This window comes from Phalacrocorax aristotelis, chromosome Z, assembly GCF_949628215.1.
Source record: "Phalacrocorax aristotelis chromosome Z, bGulAri2.1, whole genome shotgun sequence".
NCBI classification, from domain to species: Eukaryota; Metazoa; Chordata; class Aves; order Suliformes; family Phalacrocoracidae; genus Phalacrocorax; species Phalacrocorax aristotelis.
In genome coordinates, this window is record NC_134311.1 from 50,931,547 (window position 1) to 50,957,847 (window position 26,301).

Genomic DNA, 26,301 nt, shown 5'->3' on the forward strand with positions numbered 1-26,301 from the left:
ATCCAAGTATAAATTAACCCTTTTTTCATGGTACAAACAGCTTTGTCACAAAGTTCCTTACCTTTTTTTTTTTTTTAACATTCTGGCATAATGACAGGGTTAAAGTGCATCATTACAGACTGATTCTATCTTTGGCATTTCTTAATTTATTAGACATTTAAATGACACATCAATTGCAATATCAGTTCCTGTCTAGGAACCTAAACTGACACTAGGAATTCATTCTGCACAGTTCATTTATATTGTTATCAGCTGTTCCCCTTTTTCCCTGCTTATGACTGATAGCACTAAGATGTTATCGGTTTCTGAGTATGTCAAGTAATAGAGCCACCTTACAGTAAATATACTTTTAGAACAGAAATCTAAAAAGGATTCTATGTTATTGCTTTCCTAAACACACACAACAATTTTTATTACCTCTGCATGCTGATCCTCTATTTTTATTAAAACAAAAGTAATTCAATTTGTACTTCTATTCAAATAATTAAAAAAGCATACTTTTGAAATCTCCATCCCCAAATGTCAATGGATAGGCTCCTGGCTTTTCAATCTTGTACATTTCCTCTATAAAAAGGATTTTACAATCATTTATTGTGTCTTCTGGGCCTCTGAAAAACAAAAAGAATAAAAAGTACATTCAACTTAGCTCCTCAGACCCAGATTCTGTACTTTATGAATCCTAAGCAATGAGATAAAGCTAACTAGCATCTTTTTTCATCACTGGTAGGACACTTTATTTCAATTCACATACAAAATTCAGTCTAGTACTGTAACTTCTGAGAAAACCAAACCACATACTTAGAACTCACATAAAGAAAAGACCATGCCATTATCCTCAGACTACCTGGCAGCTGAGTACGTCCTTACTGACAGCCACCCATAACTTTGTGATTCTACTTCTAAAACCTCAAAATGGTTTTGGTTTATTTTTTCTTTTTGGCCAAACACAGCAGACCAAACAAAATCGTATCCTTTCGAATACAGCATATCAAATATTAATGAGAGTATAGCGCCAGAAATGAACCTGAAACACAACTTATAAGACACAAAAATAGACGCTACTTGAAACCCACAGAGTAAGAAAAGCAATAGAAAGCTTCAAAAGCCATTCTATGACTTCTAAATGGTTTGGAAACCTAAATCCCAATCCTGCAAAGACATGTACAATACTGAGTTATGCACTGTGAGCAGTCTTGTTAATGTTAGGTTTCAGGGCAAAATCTGTTCACCATATCTCAGTGATGAGTAACAAATACTCCACAGCTCCACAACACTAATGCTGAAAGACTTCTAGAGAAGGATTAAGAAATATTAAATGTAGAGTAAAGCTTTTCACCTACTCTTATTGTAATCTCTTTGTATTTACTAAAATTTTAAATCAAATGTAAATGTATCTAGAAAGAAAAGACCATAAAAACACCAACAGCTTTAAAAAACTCCTGTTTCTTCCCTCCTCAGGACAATATTGTGCCTTCTCCAATTGCCAGTTCTACCATTTTCAATTTAATCTCTAATCTAGAATTTAGTAGGAATTTTCAGTATAGACCATTTTAGAAGTATGGATTACTGAACAGAGTCTTACTGATTTCATTGAATCACATGTGTTGTTACTGATTTCAGAATTGAGCAGTTTGACATGATAGAAAGGAACTTCCTAGCTGGAGAGCTTTATTTGCTGCAGGCTGAGACCCAGCCATTAAAAAAATACCTGAAGGAGATTTGGGTTTGTTGAACTTCTTTCTTCCTCAAAAGTTATCTAATGCCATTGCACTGCTATAGTCCTTGTTTTGATTCTAGAAAAACACTTCAAAATCTGAAACTACACAAGGAACTAAATCAATACAGACCAAAAATAGCATAGTTTGAATTACTAAGATTATAAAGTTTAATATTTTACCAAGACTGTGATGTTTGTAGTTAAAATGTTGAGTAAGTATCCTGTAACACAAAAATTAAAATGGATTTTTTTTCTTTTCTATGTAATATCAGATGTGCTGGACGTAATAGAGAAGTAGTAGCACACACAGTCAGCCCAATTCCACGTTAGGAAAGAGTGAAGATTATACAATTTTTTTAAGGCTTTATTATGAATAAAAAATCCAAACTATTGTATTGGGTACTGCTCAGTATTTGGAGGAGGTTGTGCAAGATTCTGCTAAGCAAAACTGAAGTACACTGCACTATTACAAGTGTCTCTTCAGAAGCAGGGAAATAATGAAAATTAGTAACTGTAAAGATAATGATTAAACATTGCCACATGGGAGACTATTTTCCAGGTGAAGACGACCACTAAGCTAAAATGCTATGTTTCTTTCAAATATCTGGAGTGTAGAAAGGCCTGAGAATATTTCTGAATCAGGTTAACAAGTCTTCTAAGTCCTATTTGTAGGATATCTGTAAGAAACAATCACAGAGATGACTTGAAAATCCTTTTGAAGAACGTCAGCCAGGTGGCGTATCTCTACAAAAAAAATCTAGGCTGCAAAACTAAAACAAACTGTAGGCAGACAGAGAAACATGGTATTAGGTCCACAGTAAATATGGATAACCGCAATAACAGAACAACCCAAAAAACACCAGGCTTCAGTCTGGGATCTGTTGGTCCTCACTCTACCTCTTTGTCTGCTCCCACCACTTCCCTTGTGCTAACTCCAGTTCTTGAACTCTGCCATGGGCTATCTGAACTAAGGCAGAAAGAAGAAAAAGAAAAAAAAAAAAAGGAAAAAAAAAAAGCCAGGGTAAAAATGCACAGACAACAAAACACTCTTTGGTGGCCCTGAGCACTGCAGTGTTTAGGTCTCCAAGGAATTGCAGTTGAGAGGACTCTGACGGTGTCTTGATTTACTATAATTGTCTTTTAAGTGTACCAACGACTATTTAGTTCTGTATCTGTAACTATTTTGACCCTTTTTCTTCCTTGCAGCTTTTGGAGGGAAAACACTCTATTACTGGTCATATGCATAAACAGCAAATGGTAGCAAATTTCAAAGATTTGGGATATTTCAACAGAACATACAAATCCTGCATCAAAGCAAAGACATCCATCAGATAGAGAACAGTTTGTTTTCCTGACCAGGAAAATCACTTATTTAAGATAATCTTCATTTGCACACTAGGGGGCATTACTTAAAAGGAGTTCTGGCCATTGTGAGCAATACCCCTCAGATTTATTCAGGTTTCCATGCAGTGCAGTGAACACAGCAAGTCTGATTTTCTGCACCTCAGTCTATACGAGACCACGTGCTCCAACCACCCACACCAGAACACTGGATGCCAGCTTCTGTTACAGCAAAGTATGGCTCTGACAACATAAGGTTAAGGAGATACTTCCAGTCTGTGAATGGCTACAGTACTTGAATTCCTCCAGCTGTGACCAAATCTGCAGCTCTAGTTAAGGAATGGTTTCCAGGTTTGGTTTAAAGTGAACTATTTAACTAGAAGATTGTCCCTGAAAAACACAGAAGAGCACTACCAAGAACAACTACCCCTCTAAAAGGACTCTGGGTGCCAGTACACTTCTGCAGCGAAGGTAAGAGTGGAAGCTTCTCTCTTCTGCAGCAGCATGCAAAGACACTTTGAATTACCTACAACATATACCCATTAATTCAGTCATAAAAGCACTATACATTCAAATATAGAGAGGACAAATTGTAATCTCTGGCAGGAAAACCAAATGCACAAATACAGACTGAGCTTCTCAAAGCATCAAGGTTTCCCTTACTTTCTGTACCCTGAGGAGTCTTTTTTAACTGGCCTACACTTTTTGTTAGTCCTAGATTATTTAAAGTTAAAAACAAAACAAATCTCCTGACGCTCTTTAATGCTATAAATCTAGTTATGGTAGGACCTTCCTTAGCTATACTGCTGCTTGCCTGCCTATCCAGCCGGATTCCTCTAGGACTTATTTCTAACATAATTCAAAAGTAGTTAATGTATTTTAAAACCAAAATATAGAATTATGACTTCTTTCACCTCAGTAATGTGAATTTTATATTCATATGAAAAATCCATGTATTTGGTTTGTTTATCTGTATGCTTACAAAACAAAAGATAAAAATATAAACAAGCACACCTCAAGCAGATCTGTATGGAAATCTCAAAATAGTCATAGATGTTGAATAATATGTAGGGTATTTGTATACATACAACTACATGTGCATCTACAGAATATAAGATGCATAATTTATTAAGTATGTTAAAATCTTGTCAAGAAACAATAGTGCCAGTCTCAATGTAGCAGTTACAAACATGACTTTATTCATGTCATGGGATACAGAGATATTCTCAAATTCCAGTACACTTCAGATAAATTTCAGCATGTTTGCAGAGCGTATTTTTCCCTGATTTTTGCATCTTGCAAATCTTAACTCTGTCTGTAGTCTAAATACACTATTCCTGTTATGAGCAAAACTGCATCTAGTAAAAACCTGCAACATTTCTTCCCCTCTCTCTATGTTGCCTTATTGTTTAGAGCTGTTTTATTTTAATTTATGCCCTTTTTTACTGCATTTTCTCCAGAAATTCAGAAAGTAGTTGTTCAAAAAAACCCAAACCTTTTCATCACATGTACTTGTCTGCATACAGTCTTCAGACAAGAAGAAAGGTGGCAAAACACCATAAAGCTGTTATCAAAAACTTAGACACCTGTGTTACTGCTATCCATATCTTTGGGAAACAAGGCAAACCTGAGCTCAGTAGACTATTTATTAGGAGCAAATTCCACTGGTGCCAATTTAAACTATTAAAATGACTTTTAACTACAGTGATTATCACATTGTTTTCTTGAAAGATACCATGAAAAGATATATAAGATGTTTCAATGGTGTTAGTGTTCCAAAAGCAAGTCACCACAGCAAGTTTTTGTGAAGTACCCAGAAGCACGGACTTTTATCAACAACTTTATTACAAAAAAAATCACATGTATATTATCTCAGCCTCAAAGTGTTGAAGCACAACATACTTTTTTATATATAACTAGTTAAATAAAACTCCTCCTCTATTACTACTAGCAAATACAGAACTTCCAAAATAAAAAAAATACATTCAGTTGCATGTAGGTAACGATTGGTAAAAGCATGTTTTTCTCTCATAGCACTGCAATCCTACTGACATAAGCAACCCTATTCCTGTATCTAGATGGAACTGATAAAATAGACAGAATTGATCATTTCTGTTTCCCATATTAGGTCATGGTAGATGTTCCTTCTCTTTTGGGTGCCTCCTGTATTTTTCCTTTGGGTAAGGGCACTCAGAAAGTAACTTCCAGGGTAAGTTTTTCCTAAAAGATATCCAGTGTTTGAACCAGAGAAAACATTTTATTTTCTGCTATGAGTTACAGAAGAGGCAAGCAAATACTATTAAACAACTTTACAAAGCTCATATGTTCCAACAAATGCCACAGCTGCACATCTGGAACTGCAGAGGAAGATCAACTACCATTGTGACAGATGATGGCTAATAATAAATAGTAAAGCCTCACCAAAGCTAAAAATCTCTGCTCAGCTAGTTGCTCTTAACAGACTAATTCTTCTGCCACATTACACATACAATAGCTCTAATAATGATCAGGCTACACATCATTTGTCTAAAAATTATGGTTATCTAACAAAATTGTGGTTCTATTATTCTGTCAAATATATACAAGAAATAGCACCTTTCTTCATTTCTTCACCTTACCATACCAAAAATGAGATTTAAAAATCTTGAGGTATACATTACACATAATAAATAGGATTGCATTTGTATTTCACAGAATCATGGAATGGTAGGGGTTGGAAGGGACCTCTGGAGGTCGTCTTGTCCAACCCCACTGTTCCACTGCTCTGTCACCCGCACAGGAAAGAAGTTTTTTCTCATATTGAGGTGGAACTTCCTGTGTTCCAACTTGGGCCCATTGCCCCTTGTCCTGTCATTGGGCACTACTGAAAAGAGCCTAGTCCCATCATCCTGACATCCACCCTTTAGATATTTATAGGCATTTATGAAAACCCCCCTCAGTCTTCTCTTCTCCAGGCTGAAAAACCCAAGTCTCTCAGCCTTTCCTCATATGGGAGATGCTCCAGTCCCCTGATCAGATTTCATGTAAGTAAACTAAATCCTTTAAAGAATTTAAATATGAAAACAGAGCCAGACCCTTCAATACAACAGAAGTCCTAACACAAGCCTTCCTTTCAGATAGGTTAACCATAGCCAGATAGAAACTTGCAATTGAACATTCTCATATCTGTAGGATTTTTTCCCCCGTGCTTCTTTTTTAAAACCTTCAAGCTGCAAAACATTCCAAAACTATATAATCACAGCTGACTAGAAGTATGACAACTGGGCATTACCCTGGATATCTTGAAAGGTCAACTTTCAAGAAAATAAAAGCTGCTAAGTGGCAATTACTACACTCTGAAAACTCTGTCAGTTCTTATAGTCTGAGTCCTTTGGTTACAATTGCCAAACCTCTCTCTGGAATTTTCTGGTTTTATTACTTTACCATACTGAAATTAGACGAGATTATTTCAACGCACACTGAGTCAAAATACAGCACTGAATAAAAACAGGGAAAAATTTACTACTAAAAAAATACACTCAAAGGTTATACTCACACAAAGAATCATAAGGAAAGGTGTCTGATGACAATTTATCTTTAGGCTTCCTTGGAGCAAAACATTACTCACACTATGTCATATATACCACAGACAATTAATTCGTTTGTCAGCTTCTATGGTTACTGTCACAGGGTATTGCCCAGGTCAGCAGACAAACAGCCACAATCAGAATAAAACCTTACAGATTTTTGTTTGGCTACACTCTCCAAATGTATGAATACAGTTAACAAACAGTATCAAAATCAAAACTGGACCAGATTTACTACCCTTTTCAGTATATATCTTTTCGTATGCAATATTCTGTTTACATCCCATTTATAATCAATCAGCACCTATTCTGCTTTTGCAAAGCTTATAGCCAGCAACTTCTTCATTTATCCCACATCAAACAGTTGGATAACTTCTTCAGAAACATGCAAACAATCTTTTCAATATTACCATTCAAAATGTTTGTTAGAAGTTTTACTATCATTCCCCTTAGAAGTGGTTGAGACGCTCGAGTTCATGTCTAGCATATGTATCAACAGCATTTCGTTGTGTCTTTATACTTTGTACTTTCATATTTAACAGCTGCGTGAACTTGTACCCTGTCTTTCTCAATATATGCTCTTTAATGTCAAGATTGTTTTTTAAAAAAACTTTACTTTGCCTTTGGAACAAGAGAAACTGTGTTCCTGAACTGAGCTAATGAACATATATATGTTAACATCATTAGGCTAGAGAGTTAAATATGTGCTTTACATAACCTCTACAGAAATCTACCAAACTATGTCTTGACATTCACTTCAATATATTCACTCTAAGTCACTATCAGCCAAAAGAATGTTTTAAAATTAAAGCAAATACATGTAACACCATGCATATTTCAAAAGATGCCAAATGGAAAATATCTCATTCTGATATAAAATATTGCAATGTGAAAATTACTACTGGCTGCTTTATATTTCAACAGTAACTGTAACTTAGGCTAATCAGTAGTTTCAACAAACTGCAAACACACATTGCATACACAGAAGGAAACAAAAGCTAAACATACCCATAAAACAATTGTAATCCTCACCAAACATGACTGGAGATTTGATTTTAAACAGGCTTGTCTTAAAGGTAACTTACAAAGTCTTCTCACATGAATATAGCACATTACACTAATAATTTGACCAAATTCTGCTAGGTTGCACTGGACTACATAGAGGTTCATTTATTTTGCATTGCATGCAAGCAGAACAGGTAATATTTTCAAGATTTTTTCAGAATATTCCACACCCGTTTGGTTTATAATGAAAATACAAATGCACAGGTACAAAATGGCACAGTGCTAGCTGTGCTTTTAATTCAACTTTATTTATATTACACAAACCACTACAACGACAAAGACACAAGACAACTTTCCAAGTATGCAAAGACTTTATTACTCTCTATATATTACTACTATATATAGAACTAAGATTTAAAAAATAAATATTAAAAAAAACCTGTTTCCCAGGATATGTGGAAGACCTTACTGTCAAAAAAGTAATAATCTGACTTGTTAAGGCCTTTAAAAACAAAACAAAACAAAACACATACACAACCCAACTCCCAAACCTACAAATTTGCATTGTGGATACACACAAACCAGCCAGGAAATTTCTTTTTCAGTAGTAGGCATAATGCTTGATGCATTTACAAAACAACATATTAGAGTTGACGGTGCCAGACTCTGAAGCCAGATATATGGACACAGGGACTATCTTTTTTTTCCTTCACCTGGATCTGTAAAGGAGACAAAGAATAGAAAAGCAAGCATAAACTTAGTACCTAGGAAAAGGGAAAAGCACTTGCTGGGGAGAACAGCAAGACACACTGTCAGATCCTAATAATCTACTTACCATAGTAGCTCAGGAGCAAGACGCTGCCCTACGCCATGAAATCCGGTGAGGAGACATCACAAAAGGCAGCGAGTGCAGACCGACCCCAGGCACCCATCAGCGCCAGCCCTTCCTCTCAGCCGGCCCCTGGGGCCACCGGTGGACCTGCCCTTGGCACTGCGGGAGAGCCACCGGCTCCAAGACAGGAGGGGACGCGAGTGGCAGTTGCTACAACTAACCCCTTCTTCAACTCGATTAAGTTTGTGGGTGGCACTACCACAATGCTAAATGGGCATCCAATTTCCAAATCCAGGCTAAAACATGCAGATGGTAACACCTACTTGTCCGAATGTCCACAAAGAACCAGGCAAAAACAGCTGGTTGAAGACTCACAAAGATGGAACCCCAAAGGCTTCATACATGAAAAACAAAGCTACAGGAGCTGTGCTTGGCATCACAGGGCATGGCAGAGGCTCAGTCTGCTTCTCTGTGTTTGTGGATTGAACTGCAAGACTCAGAACAATGCAGAGTCTGCTCAAGACAACATTCCAGGGGTTTTGACTAGTCATTAAGCTCTTCTACACCAGGAAGAGGCAGAGCTACAAACAGGTGACTCCTACTAAAGGAGGTTAAAAGCTTCTATCCAGATTTTACATTACGTTACAACTCTGAAAGTAGATGCAGCACACATACTTATCACGAGCTTAGATACGGTTGGTTATAGGAGAACAATCTGGGTACCCAGCTGGTACAAGCGAGAATCTCAATTCAAAAACAAAGACATGAGAAGAAGCACCTCACTTTGTAACAAAAGCTCACAGGGATACTGCCAGGATGAAAAGGCCTTCCAGAAAACAAGGAAGAGCAAAGGAAGAATCTTGAAAACACAGAAACATGGTAAGTACTCTGTACAATAATAAAAAATAATACTGAGTAAATAAACGAATAAATAAATTTAAGGTGCTATAAAACCAAAGTAAACAAAAAAACCCAAATCAAAACAAAAAACCAAGAAAGAAAAAGATCTGAAGCTATCCACCATAAAACAGTAAATACAAAAATACAAAGCCATTTCCCATAGGGTGCTTCCTATCAAATAAAAGGCAAATGAGAACTGCTAGCAAACAAGGCCAAAACCACATTTCTAGCCTAGAAAGTTAGTAATGAATGGATTATCATGGCTTGAATGTACAGGACAGCATTACTTTAACAAAAAAACTTCTCATCCAGGGGTGCTTCTGCTCAGAACAAGATGAATCACATCTCACCAAGAATTCCTGAAAGTCATAATGTGGTGACCTACAGAGAGAAGAAGTCCTAATTAATTTGGCATTCAGAGAGCAGCCACTCATTTTGAAATGTCTGGATTCCTTATATTGCCCAATTCTCTTCAGACAAATTACATCAAATACCTGTGCCATGATGTCCAATACCATTAGTGCATGAAATTAAATGCTCCATTTAAGTGCCCAACAGCTATTGCATAATGGTAATACAGCCTTTCTAGTTCTTATGTGTATGTCTGCAATCTGTTATTATTCCATTATTGTTCATTTTTCTACAGATATATACAAATGTTCATAGACTTCTAGGTAAAACTGTTGGAGAGATTCCTCGATAAATAAGCAAGGAAACTGTGGATGGGGTGGGCAAGCAAAGGGTCTGGGGTGATCAGAAGAGAAGAAACATTGCAATCAACAACAGAAAAAGCAGATGTGCAGTCACGTGAAGTATAGGCATGTAAAGAAAGAAGTGCCAGCAGAAGAGCCTTATGGGGAAAGCGCTCATGTCCTTTCTGGGGAATCAGCACACTTTGGTGCCTCCCTGAAACATCTGTACACCAATGCATACAGAACGGGGAACTAACAAGAGGAATTACAGAGTCTATGTAATCACTGCAGGTCTATGACCTCACTGGGATCATGGGGACATAGTGGGATAGCTCACATGGCTGGAGTGCCATGATGAATATATATGGGTTCTTCAGGAAGGACAGCTAGAAAGGCAAGGAGGGGGAGTTACCTCTTATGTGAGGACAGGTCAGGAGACAGTCAAGAGCCTGCAGATCAAGATCAGCAGACAGAAAAACATGGGTGATGCTATAGTAGGTGCCTGCTATAGATCTCCTAAACAGGGATAAGTATATGAGGCCACTTCAGACAACTGGAAGAGGTTTCATGTTTACGGGCCTGGGTTCTCACAGGGAACCTAAAGGACCCTGATATCTGCTGGAAGGACAACAGAGCAGAACACAAACAACCTAGGAAACTCTGGCATGGTAGGTAAGTATTGGCAGGCTAAGTAGTGGTAACAACTTCCTGACTACAGGTGATCAGGGAGAGGTACACTGCTAGACCCAAAACTTACAAACCAGGGGGAACTGGTCAGAGGACATTAAAGTCAGGGCAGTCTGGCTGCAATGATGATAATAAAGGTCAGGATCCTTAGAGAAGGAAGCAAGGCAAAAAGCAAGACAACGCTGAATTTCAGGACAGGAAACTAATCTCTTCACAGATCTATTTGGAAAAATCCCAGAGGATACAACCCTGGAGTGAGGAAGAGTCCAGTAGAGCTGGTTGGTATTCAAGAACAACCTCCTCCAAGCTTAAGAAAGGTCCATCACCACATGCACGAAATCAAAGGCACCAGGAAGCCTGAAGGAACAAGCAAGGGCCTCCCAGACTAAACTCAGGCATAAAAAGTGTGTAAGAGGTGAAAGCAGGAGCAGCTGACCCAGGAGTCTATAGAGTTCCTGTCCAGTTGTGTAGGCATAAGGTTGGGAAAGCCAAGGTCTACACTGATTGGAATCTGGTGAGAGATGTGAAGGGCAACAAGGAAGGATTCTACAACTATAAAAACAGGAAAGGAAAGCTAGAGAAAATGTGGACCCACTGCTAAATATAGCAGGGCCCCTGATGGCAACAAACACAGAAAAGGCTAGGATACTCAGTGCCTTCTTTGCCTCAGTGTTCACTGGGAAGACCAAATGTTCAGGAATCCCAGGCCCTGACACCAGAGGGAATGTCTGGGGCAAGGAAGACTTAGCCTCACTGGAAGAGGATTAGGTTATGAAGCACTTAAACTGGACAAATATAAGTCTATGGGTCCTAACAGGTTGTACCCATGAGCCTGCGGGAGCTGCCTGACATCTGGACAAGGCTACTTTTAGTCATCTTTGAAAGGTCATGACAACTGGGACACCTTCCTAAGAACTGGAAGAGAGCAAATGCCACCTCCATCTTCAAGGAAGATCTGCTGACACATTGGTCAGTCTCAAGTCAATTCCTGTGAAAGTGATGGAGCAAGTAGTCCTGGAAATAATTTCCAGTTACAAAGACAAGGAGGTGATTGGGAATACTCAGCTTGACTTATAAAGGGAAAATCATGCTTTAACACCCTTCTACAATGAGGTGACTTGCTTGGAAGATGACAAGAGAGCAGGATATGTTCACATTCACTTTGGTAAGGCTTTCGACACTGTCTTGCATAACATCCTCACATATAAGCTGACAAAGTATGAGTTAGGTAAGTGCCTAGTAAGGAGGATTGAAAACTGGCTGAATCTACAGGATTGTGACCAACAGCAAAGTCCAGCTGGACACAAGTCAGTAGCACCCCAGGGGTTGACCCTACAGCCAGTACCGTTTAACATCCTCATTAATGACCTAAATGATGTGAACACAGGGGCTCTCAGCAAGTTCACAGATGATATAAAACCAGGAGTAGCCACCAATATACCAGATGTATGTGCCACCTTTCACAGAGACTTGGAGAGTTGGACAGAGAGGAACTTTGTTATGCTCAAAACGAAATGCTAAGTCCTACACACAGGAAGTACCCCATGTACCAGTACATGCTGAGTGCCAACTGGCTGGAGAGCAGCTTGGTAGAGAAAGATCCTGAGGAATTCATAAACAGCTGACCATAAACCAGCAACGTGCCCTTCTGAAAAAGAAGGTCAACAGCCTCCTGGACTGCATTAAGAGCATCATTGCCAGCAGGTAGAGGGAAGGTGAACATTCCTCCCTAAATCAGCACTGGTAAGGCCAGGTCTGGGCTCCCCAGGGTAAGACAGACATGGGCTTACGGTAGTGGTTCTAGAAAAGGGCCACAAAGTCATTAAGGGACTGGAACAGCTTTGATATGGGAATGTTTAGCCTGGAGAAAAGAAGGCTTGTGTGTAGAAGGCTCTTATCCATGTGTACGAACAGGGAGCCAGACTCCTCCCACCAGTGCCTACTGCCAGAACAACAGGTAACAGGCACAAGCAGAAAAACACGAAATTCCTTCTGGCCACCCAAAATACCTTTTTACAGTGATTGTCTAGAGACATTGTTGATTTTCCACCCATAAGGATATTCAAAACCCAACTGGAAATAGTCCCAGACAATCTGCTCTAGCTGACCCTGCTTGAGCAATCTCAAGGGCTCCTTTCCATCCTCAAATGATTCTCTTAAATGTATAAATGTATTTCAACACCACTCGTTTTTTATTTATTTTCATAATGCTTTTCCTAATATTGTGCCCACCACCACTTTTCCCACACACACACTCTTTGCCTTTTTGCCCCTAAGCTTGTTTTCTTCTGTTCTTCTCCTTCTGTTTGGAATTACTTTCCCCTCAATGAGAACAAACTAAACTTCAAAACTCTTCTAAAAAAACAAAATCACCCCCTAGAAAGCAAGTCAATAGACTCTGTGGTTCCAAGTCCGCATGTTTATTAGAGAATGGATAGTGTTACAAATACTGAAGATATAGATTATGTTCTGGGAAAACAAACAAAAAACCTGAAGATCCAAATCAACCCATTCTTCGCCTTCAAAAGATACTTTTATCTTAAGGTAATCACAAAGTGGTTATGAAATCCAAAATATTCCAGCTTTTAACACTTGCTGCTATTAATTCCTTTGGAATTAATACTTTAACACATAATAATTAAGTAATTGAAAAGTTAAGCTATTGAATGCAATCCAAAGAACCAATTTTCCCCCCCTTCTCTTGTTGCAGTTTGTGTTCATCATCTCTGGTCTTCCTGCTGCATACCACTGTGCTCCCCTCAAACCATCTCAGCAGCTTTTTGCTGAATTCACTCCAGTTTATATGGACTTTTGTGCACTGAGGTGGGAGGAAGTGTTTTTAGGGGTGGAAGCTAATTAGTGCTTAGTAAAGGGGAATAAATCACTTTCCTTGGTCGTCTGATTATACCCCTTTTCATACAGCCCAATTACTGTTAGCCTTCATTACATACTGGTGGCTCATGTTCAGCTTGCTGTGTACCAAGACCCACAGGTCCCTCTCATTACAGCTGCTTCCCAGCTAGCATTGCTGCAAGGAGCTCTGCCTTCCCAGGTGCAAGAAAACTCTGCATTTATCCTTGTTGAATTTCATGAGGTTCCTATCAGCCAATTGCTCCTGCCTGTTCAGGTCCCTCTGATCAAGCTTCCATGAATTTGGTGTCTCTGCAAACTTGGTGACAATGCACTGCATTGCCACTACCACTGTTGCTTAAGATATTGAACAGTACAGGTCCCAGGAAACACCCTTGCAGTTGCCTGCTTGTTATGGCTTTCCAGGTAGTGTACAACTCATTAACTGCTATCTTCTGGGCCTGATCATTCAAGTCTTATCTTTTTTTAAACCCATCTGGTTGCTCATCCACCCAGATTCACAACATCCTAATTGGGGTAAGATATTATGGGACACAGACAAATGACCCGCTACAGGTTGAAGTAAGTGACATCTCTTACTCTTCCCTTGGCCACAGAGCTAGCCATTTTATCATAGAAGGCAACTAGGCTTGTAAGGCTTGATCTGCTCTTGTAAAAAAATCCACCCTAGCTATTCCAGATTATCTTCACATGGCCGGCACTTCCAAGAGGACTGTCCCATGGTTTTTCTCAGACTGAAATAAGGCTGACTGGCCTTCTTTGAAGATGGATGCAACATTTGCCCATCTCCAGTTATAAGGGACCTCCCTGATCTGCACAACTTTTCAAATATAGTACAGATGAGCATCACTATAGCATCAGCCAGTTCGCTCGACATCCCTTGGATGCAACCCAGCTGGCCCCATGGACTTTCATTGGTCAAGTTCTTGCAAGCACTCTTTGACTCACTCCTCCTCCTCCACTGCTGATGACTCTCCTTGAATGCTTTCACTAGGCACAGTTAGGAGAGAGAGCTTATCAGTGAAGGCGAAGGCAGTGAAGACAGTGCCTGTTGATTCCGAATCATCATTTTCATCAACAGATCCATGTTTTGCTTGTCCAGTTTTCTACTGCCAAAGCAGTGGTAAAAGCTCTCTGTATTGCCCTTGATGTCTCTTACAAGTGTCAACTCTAGATGAGCTTTGGTTCTCATACCACCATCCTTACATGTTCAAAATTCCTCCTTTTCACACTGCCACTGTTTCCAACTCCTATACACTGACATTTTGCACTGGTGCCAAGTCATGAGTTTCCTGCTCAGTCTTGCCAGCCTCCTGATACATCTGTTAGTTTCTTCAGTATCAGGATGAACCATCTTTGGATTTGGAGAAGGTTGTTCTTAAGCACCTGTCACTTCTGCTGAGCCCCTTTACCCTTCAGTTGCCTCCTATGGGATCCCATCAACCAGTTCCTTGAAGGAAACTGAATTCTACTAAATTCCACAGTCTATGCTCTGCTACTCTCCTTCAGTTCCATCCAGATCTTGGTATTTCACGGTCAGTGTAGCCAAGGCTATCATCTGATCTGCAAGTAGTTGAACATGAACAGCAGATACAGCTGTGTATCACTCAGTTGACCTATCCAGCACCTGTATTAAGAAGTTATCCCCAACATCTGCAGGAGAGCTTCTTGACTGCTTGTATTCCAGTGTTACCTGCCAGCAGATGTCAGGGAATTTGAGTCCTACATGAAAATCAATGCCTGTGATTCAGAGGCTTTTAGAGAAGGCTTTGCCGTCTTCCTCACCCTGATCAGGTGAACTACCACCATGATGTCATCCTTTTTTGCCTCTCCCATCATCATCCACAAGCTCTCAACCAGACTGCTGTCATCCCACTGAACAACTCCCTACATCCAAACATCTTCAGGTCATGGCAGCCCTGCCCTCTTTATCCTTGCCTTTCCTGAGAAGTTTATATCCATCCGTCTTTCATTCTAGTCACGTGAGCTATCCCATTGTGTCTCTACTATACCAACAATGTCATAGTTGTGTGACTACATGAAGAACTAATTCCTCCTGCTTGTTTCCCAGGCTGTTATGTATTTGCAAACATGCACTTGAAATGGGTATCCCTCTTTTACCAGTCCCAAGATCCCTCTTGTTCCCACAATCCTGCACCCTTTGCTCTCCATGCACATGCCAATACCTCCTTTAACCATGGGTCGTAATGTCCCTTCACCACCCAAAGCTCTACTCACCAATTTGGCCAGATTGTTGGCACAGATGCTCTTGTCCCACTTGAGGGTCAAGGACTTTCAGGGACAGATGGGAACCCAATTATGGGCCCCACAGTATTAAAAGCCAAATGCCTGTTGACATGAGCTTTGCAGTTAACCAGGTTTTGATCCACATGATTTGCCTGCTCCTTTCCCTTCGGAGGACTTGTCCTCCAAAGTCTTACCCTTTCATCAGCAGGACTGAGCAGCTCTTGTGTAACTGGGCTACTTAGCTTGAGAGAAAACACTATTGCTAGTAAGGAAGACTTGATCTGCAACTCATTTTAAAATTTCAAGACAACAGAACAGTATGTTCACAGCCCAAAAGACTCAACATTAATTACAAGCACCTAGTTTACTTTCCCTCCATTTCAGGAAAGCAAACTGAAACAATCAAATAATTGGCAATATGGAGAAACTGGTAAGAATGGCAATGTGCAGGGAATGGCACAAAGGACAAATTATTTTTTATGCTCTAAGAACTGGGAAGAGAGAAGTATCAAGAGATAAAATATTTCTTCCACATAAGAGAAATGACTATGGGTAAGCAATCTTAGAACTGTAATCTTTCCACTCCTCTGCACAATGGAGCCTCCTGAAGATTTGTCCTCTTTAAAGCAGGGAAAAAAAGCGTGCAAGAAAATAAACGCACATGGAGGAATAACTTTGTTCTGTGTAGAACCTCGCCATCATAACTATTCAGGGAGTGTTTGTAAAATGGAAATTTTTGCCTGAAGAAGGCAAAGAAGAAAAAGGAAAGACAAAAAGGGTATCTGTATAACAAGTCAGCCAATACCCTTCAGAATGTACTCTTTCAGGTCTTTCCAAACTTGCTGGTTTTGATTTCCTAGGTGCTGAACCAAGGTACTCCTTCTCATTTATGACCCTAGTGGAGAGGACAACTACCACAGTGAGTGGTTAGAGGATTCACTCTGTTCATGTTCTCTTCATGAACTATTCTCAGCCAGATATTGTTCTTCTGTTTCTCACTTTTGACAGAAACAACACATCCTGGACACCAACCTTTCTCCGGTCCCAGTAGCTGACAGTGTGTTCCAATATCTTCTGGGCAGTTGTCCTGCACCCCAGACTCCTTTTTTCTTGTAAGAGGAGACACTGTATGCTACTCAAGTCTCTCTAATAATATTCTGTCCCCATGTCCATTATATCTTTTAATGCTTGAGGTTTTCCTCAAGAATAAAATCACAAGCGAAGCATGATCAAAAACCTAATCTGGAATTTAAAAATAAACAGTTTGATCTCCAGTAAACTTCGCTTCTTATGTTCAAACAGACCATTCTTTCCACACACACACCCCCACCCAAACAGCAGTTCTTTTGTCCAACAGGATAATTAAGTAGTACCCAAAATACTCCTCCTGTTGTTAAGAGTCATTCCTGTCAGCAATTGCGAGACTATTACCTAAGGCTGCGTATCACAAAAAGAGCCATCTCTAACTGTAGAGACTACGGAAAAGCAGTTCACAGAAGTGCTTGAGAAGTTCTAGGCATCACCTCTACAGAATCACCATGAAAAATCCCAGCAGACTTCTTGGACAATCAGAATCTATCTTGATCTGAAACAGCTGCGTTGATTCAAAAGGAGGTCTCTTCTTCGAAGGAGGTGACCAGCTCCACTGAAGTCATAAGGAGAAGAGGGAAGAGGGAGACAAATTCACCCTTTCAGAAGTTTTGTTGCCTAGAAGAAATATGCCATTTTTATGTCTGTGCAAGAAAGCTGCAGGCAAGTTCTTCAGCAATTAGGATTCTTATTATTAGGATACTTATTTTTAGGATACCAATTATTAGGATACTTATTTTTAGGATACCTGCTGATACAGCACGAAAGCTTATTTTCAGAAATGTCTCGAAGTAAATCTTGTTAATGTTCCACATATCACCAAAACAATGTCTTCCCAGATCAACCAGCAACAGCCAAGATGCTACATTAGAACAAATAAACTGGGGAGTTATTTTGGATAGAAGATTATACCACAAAAGTATACAAGCTGCAGTAAGGGATAAACCATGTAGACAGAAATTCCAGGCCTAAAGAAGAAACGCAGTATGAAAACTACACTACTGAGCACTTAAGTATGACAACAACTGTAACATACTGATTACTACAATACATACTGAGAGGGATAGGAAGTTACTGTTACTTTCTTCTGTCAAAACAAGGTACAACTGCCAGTAACTTTTTTTTGGACCAGCTAGATAGAAATCCACAGAAGCACAAGAACTCTTGAAAACATTCAAAACAGTGTGCTAGGCTTGTTTCACTGTTAGTTCACTCTGCTGTAATGTGCTTAAATTCTGTACCTTTGCAAAGCTATAAAAACAAATATTATGTATGACTTCAAAAATCAGAAGTTAAATATAAAATGGAAAAAATTGTTCAAAAGTAGTAAAAGGAGCTGCTAGAAGTAAAATCTGTACAGGTAGCATAAAGACCATGTAAAAAGATCATACTGTCTTCTGAGAACAAAAACATGCCAGACATGAATAAAAGGGGTCTAAAGGAAGATAAACATGAATATATCCTACAAAAAAAAAAAAAAAAAAAAAGAAAATTTATTCAAATGAGGAAGATAGGCAGGTTACCTAGAAAAGCCATAATAAGCATATTTAAAAATTACAGCAATTGATCTGAAAGCAAAACAATCCTTTCTTTTTGGGAACAGGAAGCCTCATACAAAAACCTGCAGAACTAAAAGAGGACAAATAAAACTGAAAATTTAGGACCCTTGCTATTACTTTCCATTACCAGTGCTTGGGTAAAGACCTCAAATTTATTAAATGTTAACTTAGAGGTATAAAACCTGCAGAGTGAACAGATTTTTCTGATATTCTTGTGTAACTCCAAAGGCTTAAAATACAAGTCCCGGTATTTGCAGAGTCCTTGCTAAACTCAAATTTTCAAAGGCTGACTGAAGAAAAGTAAGGGCTGATTTTGTCTCTGTCTTGAAGTCTAGGAAGAAGAAAAGACAAAGCACCATTTGAACTACTTTGGTTTGATTTTCTCTGGTGACTTTAACCACGTCAGTTAGCTCCAACATCCAAATATATTGTGAACAGTTTGCCTCACAACTACCCACCAGTAACAGGTGTTTGATAAATGCCCTTCAAAGTGCAAAGAAGTCATATTCCTCTGGATTACAAGTAACTACTTTCATCATGAAACACAAGACACTCCCGAAAAAGAAAAATAGAGGACATTCAAAAATAGATGTACACCCTGCAAATTTAATTAAAATCAGTTCAGAGGTACCACACACACAGAGATCATTCTGAACTGTAAGCATGCACACACAGTCATGACTATGGTCCTAAGCCCATGTATATTCCACGGTCAATGCAGTGCTGCTGTTGTATTTGTATCTGGAGACACAGTCAGTCCAATTTGGATGCGTTTTAGACATCCTGCAATTACCAATTCCAGCTGCAATTCAAATACAGTACAAATGAAAAGTATTAGTTTGTGGTCAATTCTTCTGTATAATGATGTCTTTTTCTCCTGTTTAGCCTCACTCCTCTCTTTGACAGTATTCTCTAATGCATATCTGTTTCCCAAAAGGTGAACTAATGATGACAGACTGTACAGAACATTTCCTTTGGGTTATTACTGAGACATGAGTAAAAGTAACACCTAACAAACACACATATCAACAGATACAGTAAAAAAGAAGTACCCATCACATGTTCTACCAGCTTCAAAGCATTACCACAAGCAGATGTTCTTGGTATTTCCCCTCATTGTGCCAACAGCTTCATGAAATCTTCATGAAACGCAATCAAGATCAATAAATCAAACATTCAACTATTGCGTACAAAACTCTTTTATATAAAGCCTCTTTGACATAATACCAGAAATGGAAAAAAGTCCAAGCCATGAATATATCTGAAGTAACCCTAAGAACTCTGCCTCCCTTTATTGTCTGCTAAGGTTATTCTTAAGTAGTACACAAATAATTAGTCATTAACATACAATCAATTAATCACTAACATATATTCATAAATCATTCAAAATAGATTTCACCTTTATTTAAAACAAATAACTAATGCTGACATTATAGTAAAAACTAATGATAACATATCAATAATATTATAGAATATTCATATACCAATTATGTTATATATTAAAATAGTATAACAATTACAATTATAAACTAATTTATATTAAAATATTTTCTATTATTATATGTTTCTATTATATCACTATATCAATATGTTCCTATTATATTAGTATATAAATATTTTATATATAATAAATTATTAATAAGAGATTCAGGGTTTTTTGCAAACCAACATACCCGAAATGTAAAGTGATTCTAGTTGCAGCATGTTCCTCACACAAGTTTATGAATACTAGCAGATTTATCTTATACTTCCACTGCTAATTGAGAGTGATGCCTTATGTAGCACAGGTGATACAGAATTATTCTTTGATAACCTTTAGAAACGGCAGGGGTGAGATAACCTTGCTTCCTGCAAACTAGTCGATTACTGCATATACAATCTATCACCATGTAAATGAAGCCTGAATTCTTAGTCGGGAAGAAAATTCACTGAAATAAGATTCTATTTGAAAAATGGACTTAAATTCACCAGCTTAGAGTAAGATTTGTCAACTGTGCCCTTTTTCCCCCCCCATCTCCTTTCACAGAAGCATCCCTTTGACACTAGTTTTCATTACTGAGTAGTGTCCATACTATAGACAATCCTATGGTACTGCCACAGTACCCATGGTATTTGAAATTACAATCTTCAAATCTGAAGCACAAATACTAGCTTATTTCAATTTTTAAAAAATACTATCCTATGGAGTTCCAACTAGAATGAACAGAATTTTTTATTAGCCACCACATACTTGCTTTTGCCAATATGAAACATACTTTAATAGATGAGAAAGACCTCTGAAAGAATCAATGAAGACAACAGTTTTAAATACAGTTAACAACAGACATTTGAACTTCATGTAAACTGATATCTGGACAGTTCTGTTTGTAGGAAGTCATGAAGTCCACCTCTGATTCGCTAAATGCCATATAAATATTAAATGAATATTGTGGTTTACTTGGCAACTCAGCCCCACAAGCCGCTCACACAGTCCCCCACCAGCAGGGTGTGGCAGAGAATCAGAAGGGTAAAGCTCATAGATTGAGATAAGAACAGTTTTATAATTAAAATAAAACAACAGCAACAATAACGCAACGGAAAGGAAAACAACGAGAGAGGCGTGAAACCCAGGGCAGGGAGGGGAATGAACAACCCAAACCTGCATGTGACCACCCACCAACCCCACCCCACCAGTCCCCAAGCCCCATCTGCCCCCCGCACGCCATCTTCCCCGGTTAATGTACTGGTCATGGTGGCACATGGTATGGAATGAACATCCCATTGGCCAGTCGGGGTCAGCTGTCTGGGCTGTTGCCCCGCCCCTCCCGGCCTCTTGCCCACCTGGCAAAGCATGGGAAGCTGGAAAGGTCCCTGACTACTACAGTGCTACAGTGAAGAGAATTAACTCTTTCTGGGCCAAAACCAGCACAATTAATTACAATGAAAATCTTCATGTGTCTAGACTGGCCTCTATTTCCTCAATTTCTTCTCATTTCCAGTTAATAATTCAAGCTACCTACTCAATTTCTTGCTTTACATTAAGGTTTTTGGTTTGTTTTTTTTGTTTGCCTAAGAAACAAGTCCATATGCCTGCTCTACTTAACACGAGAAGACCAGAATGCACTGATATTGTCTAATAAAACTACTGTTATTCTAAACCATCCACAAAACAGATTTTCATTTACTTGCATGATTTACCATGTAAATATCTTTCCTATTTCCCAGTACTAGGTCTGAGAGCTTTTTTTTCTCAACACAGAATATTCAATTGCACCTGATTGTCTTCTGAGCATCTCTTTCAATTAAACACATCCTATGCTAAGTCTTTCTACAGATCCAATTCTCCTTTCTCATAAAGAGAACTAAACTAATACATGAATAGTCTAATACATTTTAAGAAATATACTCCCCAAACAATGATAGTACTCCATGTAAATGTAGGCCATGCCAGTATTAAATCAATTATTTCTTAAGTAAAAAGAAATTTCACTTCAGTTCAGTTTAATTTTAAAATCAGTTTCACTCCTAAGTACTCATACACCTACCTCTTCTGCAAGGATGGTGGCATGCTGGATCTATTTGCTTTTAGGGGTTTTTTGTGTCAGAAAAGGATAATATTACAGGAATGAGGCAAGCTAATGACTTAGTTGCCATCACAGAGACATGGTGGGATGAGTCCTATGAATGGAGTGTTGCAATGGATGGCAAGAAGCTCTTCAGAAGGGATAGGCAAGGAAGGAGAGGTGGTTGCATGGCTTTATATGTTAGGGAGTGTTTCAATCGCATAGAGCTTAGCAATTGTGATGATAAGGTCAAATGTTTATGGATAAGGATGAGGGGGAAGGCCAACAAGGCAGAAATCCTACTGGGAGTCTGTTATAGACCACTCAACAAGGATGAACATGTAGATGAAGCATTCTATAAGCAGCTGACAGAAGTATCACAATCGGGTGCACTTTTTCTAGTAGGGGACTTCAATATATCAACGTCTGCTGGAAATACAACACAACAGAGAAGAAACAGTCTAGGAGGTTCCTGGAGTGTGTGGAAGATAGCTTCCTGATGCAGCTGATAAGTAAGCCTACTAGGGGACGTGCCTCGTTTGACCTCCTGTTCACATACAGACAAGGACTGGTGGGAGATGTGGTGGTCAGAGGCCGTCTTTGGCTTAGCGACCATGATATGATTCAGTTTTCAATTCCTGGTGAAGTAAGGAGGGGTGGTCAGCAGAACCAATATTATGGACTTCCAGAAGGAAGACTTTAGCCTGTTCAGGGCACTGGTTGGGAGAGTCCCTTGGGAGGAAGTCCTGAAGGGGAAAGGAGCCCTAGAAGGTTGGGCATGCTTCAAGTAGGAAGCTCTGAAGATACAGAGGCAGGCTGTCCCCATGTGCTGCGAGATGAACCAGTGGGGAAGACAACTGGCCTGACTGAACAGGGAGTTTTTCCCTGGCACTCAAGAAAAAAAGGAGAGCTTACTACTTTTGGAAGAATGGGCAGGTAACTCAAAAAGAGTACAAAGATACCATTAGGTCTTGCAGGGAGAAAATTAGGCAAGCAAAAGCCCAGCTAGAACTCAATCTAGCCACTGCTGTACGGGATAACAAAAAATGTTTTAACAAATATATTAACAACAAAACAGAATCAAAGAGAATCTCCACCCTCTATTGGACGCAGAGGGGAACATTGCCACCAAGGATGAGGAAAAAGCTGAGGTACTAAATGCCTTCTTTGCCTCAGTCTTTAACTATCAGACCAGTTATCCCAGGGGTATTCAGCCTCCTGAGCTGGATGGCAGGGACAGGGAGCAGAATAAACCCCCCATAATCCAGGAGGAAGCAGTTTATGACCTGCTGAGCCACCTGGACACTCACAAGTCTATGGGGCCAGGCAGGATCCACTCGAGCACTGAGGGAGCTGGCAGAGGAGCTCACTGAGCCACTCTCCATCATTCATCAGCAGTCCTGGCTAACAGGGGAGGTCCCAGATGACTTGAGGCTTGCCGATGTGATGCCCATCTACAAGAAGGGCTGGAAGGAGGATCTGGGAAACTACAGGCCTGTCAGCCTGACCTTGGACCCAGGGAAGATTATGGAGCAATACATCTTGAGTGAGCTCACCAGGCAAGTGCAGGACAACCAGGGGTCAGGCCCAGTCAGCATGGCTTCATGAAAGGCAGGTCCTGCCTGACCAACCTGATCTCCTTCTACGATCAGGTGACTTGTCCAGTGGTTGAGGGAAAGGCTGTGGATGTTATCTGCCTGGACTTCAGTAAAAAGTCTTTGATACTGTCTCCCACAGCATTCTATAGAAGCCGGCTGCTCATGGCTTAGACAGGTGTACTCTTCGCTGGGTCAAACACTGGCTGGATGGCCAGGCCCAGAGAGTTGTGGTGAATGGAGCTAAACTCAGCTAGCAGCCAGTCACAAGTGATGTTCCCCAGGGCTCAGTGTTGGGGCCAGTTCTGTTTGATACCCTTGTCAATGATCTGGACAAGGGGATCGAGTGCACCCTCGGTAAGTTTGCAGATAACACCAAATTGGCAGGAGCGTTGATCTCCTTGAGGGCAGGAAGGCTCTGCAGAAGGATCTGGACAGGCTGGATAGATGGGCCAAGGCCAACTGTCTGAGGTTCAACAAGGCCAAGTGCCGCGTCCTGCCCTGGGGTCACAACAACCCCATGCAGCGCTGCAGGCTTGGGAAAGAGTGGCTGGAAAGCTGTCCAGTGGAAAAGGACCTGGGGATGTTGGTTGACAGTCGCCTGAACACAAGCCAGCAGTGTACCCAGGTGGCCAAGAAGGCCAACAGCATCCTGGCTTGTGTTAGGAATAATGTGGCCAGCAGGAGCAGGGAAGTGATTGTGCCCCTGTATTCAGCACTGGTGAAGCTGCACCTTAACTACTGTGTTCAGTTTTGGGCCCCTCAGAACAAGGACGACATTGAGGTGCTGGAGTGTATCCAGAGAAGGGCAACAAAGCTGGTGAAGGGTCTGGAAAGTAGGTCTTATGAGGAGAGGTTGAGGGAACTGGGGTTGTTTAGCGTGGAGAAGAGGAGGCTGAGGGGAGACCTTCTTGCTCTCTACAACTACCTGAAAGCAGGTTGTGGTGGGGTGGGTGTTGGTCTCTTCTCCCAGGTCACTCGCGATAGAACAAGATGAAACAGCTTCAAGCTATGTCAGGGGAGGTTTAGACTGGATATTAGGAAAAATTTCTTTACTGAAAGAGTGGTCAGGCATTGGAACAGGCTGACCAGAGAGGTGATGGGGTCACCATCCCTGGAGGTATTTAAAACACATGTAGATGTGGCACTTTGGGACATGGTCTAGGAGACATGGTGGTGTTGGGTTGACAGTTGGACTTGATGATCCTAGAGGTCTTTTCCAACCTTAATGATTCTGACTCTGTAATGAGGGGGAAGGTTAAAGTGAACTCCTCAAGGAGACTGCCAATAAAGACTGGTCATATGTTCATCTCTAATAAGGCAATCACACAGTTTACTGACAGTAGTATCACATGGATATCTGCAGAAAACACTGTCCCTAAAGAATTATACACAGGTATTTATATTAAATATGAAAACAAAGCGAAGATACTCAGGTGAGTTCAGCCACATGAAAACCAGTAATTCCCACATCCCACATTTCCACATTTTACTTATCAGAAGCTATAATATCCACAGAAATATTTTATTATTTAAAAATTAGCCAGTTCAGAGACTTACTCAAATTGTCAGATATGACTAATACTCAGTGAGACATAGGGATTTCCTATTATCTCAAAAATTACTGAAAACAGATTTTTCAGCTTTCAATAGAATTAAACACAGTATGTATAAAAATTAATATAAATGTATAAATATAACATAAAGAAATGTAAATAAAAACACACTGATGAATTTGAATCACAGGTAAATACACAAGAACCTCCTCCAGCAATTGCAGGAAATGTAAAAATTCTGAGTAATAGCTAATTCTGCACACTATAAAAACCATTCACTCTAATTCCATAATTCAGACAGCTGTGGAATCGAAGTATGACATTAATTTTCATCTAGTGATGGCTAGTAGACAAAAAATCCCAAACAAACATACTTTATATGATATGTAGAGATTGAGTTGGTCAAACAAATCTTACCCCAGCAGAATTTTAGCATGAACCTCTTTGTTAGTCCTTGAGATTTCTCTCAAAGAGGTAATTTCTGCATCAAACCAAAATCCTCTTTCTTCTGGAGTCTCAACATTGTAGTTAACCATCACCACATCACCCACTTTTAGTTCACTCCACTTCAGAATGGTTCTTGCTCGGGGTCGAAGATTACTGATGTCCATTTCTACTATGCCATTCTCTGGGTACCTTGAAAAGTAAAACCAACAACAGTAATGATTACAACTCCTGTAACAGTAAGTAGTAAATCACAGACAATATTTTTTAAAAGTATAAATTTTTAGTGTGCTCTGGGTATGTAAGAAACATACCATAAAAAATTGACCTAATATCCTTTTGAAAGTTTAGTTTTCATCTAAACACAGACCAGGAACTTGACTAATCTAAAATAAAAAATACCCAGCCTCCATCAGTTTTTCTCTCAAAAACAAACAAACAAAAAAAGTAAATCTATAAGCACTGGATGACTTTCTGACTGGAATGAGATCGAGTCCAAGGTTTTGGCACACACATGGCCCCAATTTGCCCCCAATAAAGTCAGTATTCCAATTAATATGACAATGAAAGAGTAATGAAGATTAAAACCAGGTTTTTCAACTCAGTACATTTCTAATTTACATTTGCTTTCGTGCAATTGTTACATTTCCACTAGCTT

General features: G+C 39.6%; 1 protein-coding gene across 3 annotated transcripts in view; it reads right to left on the minus strand.

The window, feature by feature from the left end:
- The window catches only part of UHRF2 (ubiquitin like with PHD and ring finger domains 2), a 96,725-nt gene that overhangs the window by 35,375 nt on the left and 35,049 nt on the right, over positions 1 to 26,301 (minus strand). For all 3 annotated transcript variants that reach the window (XM_075079086.1, XM_075079085.1, XM_075079084.1), the window contains exons 4-5: positions 25,617 to 25,835; positions 499 to 608 (exon numbers count right to left, since the gene is read on the minus strand). In XM_075079086.1, coding sequence (XP_074935187.1) covers positions 499 to 608; positions 25,617 to 25,835 — 329 coding nt within the window. The remainder of the gene's footprint in view (positions 1 to 498; positions 609 to 25,616; positions 25,836 to 26,301) is intronic.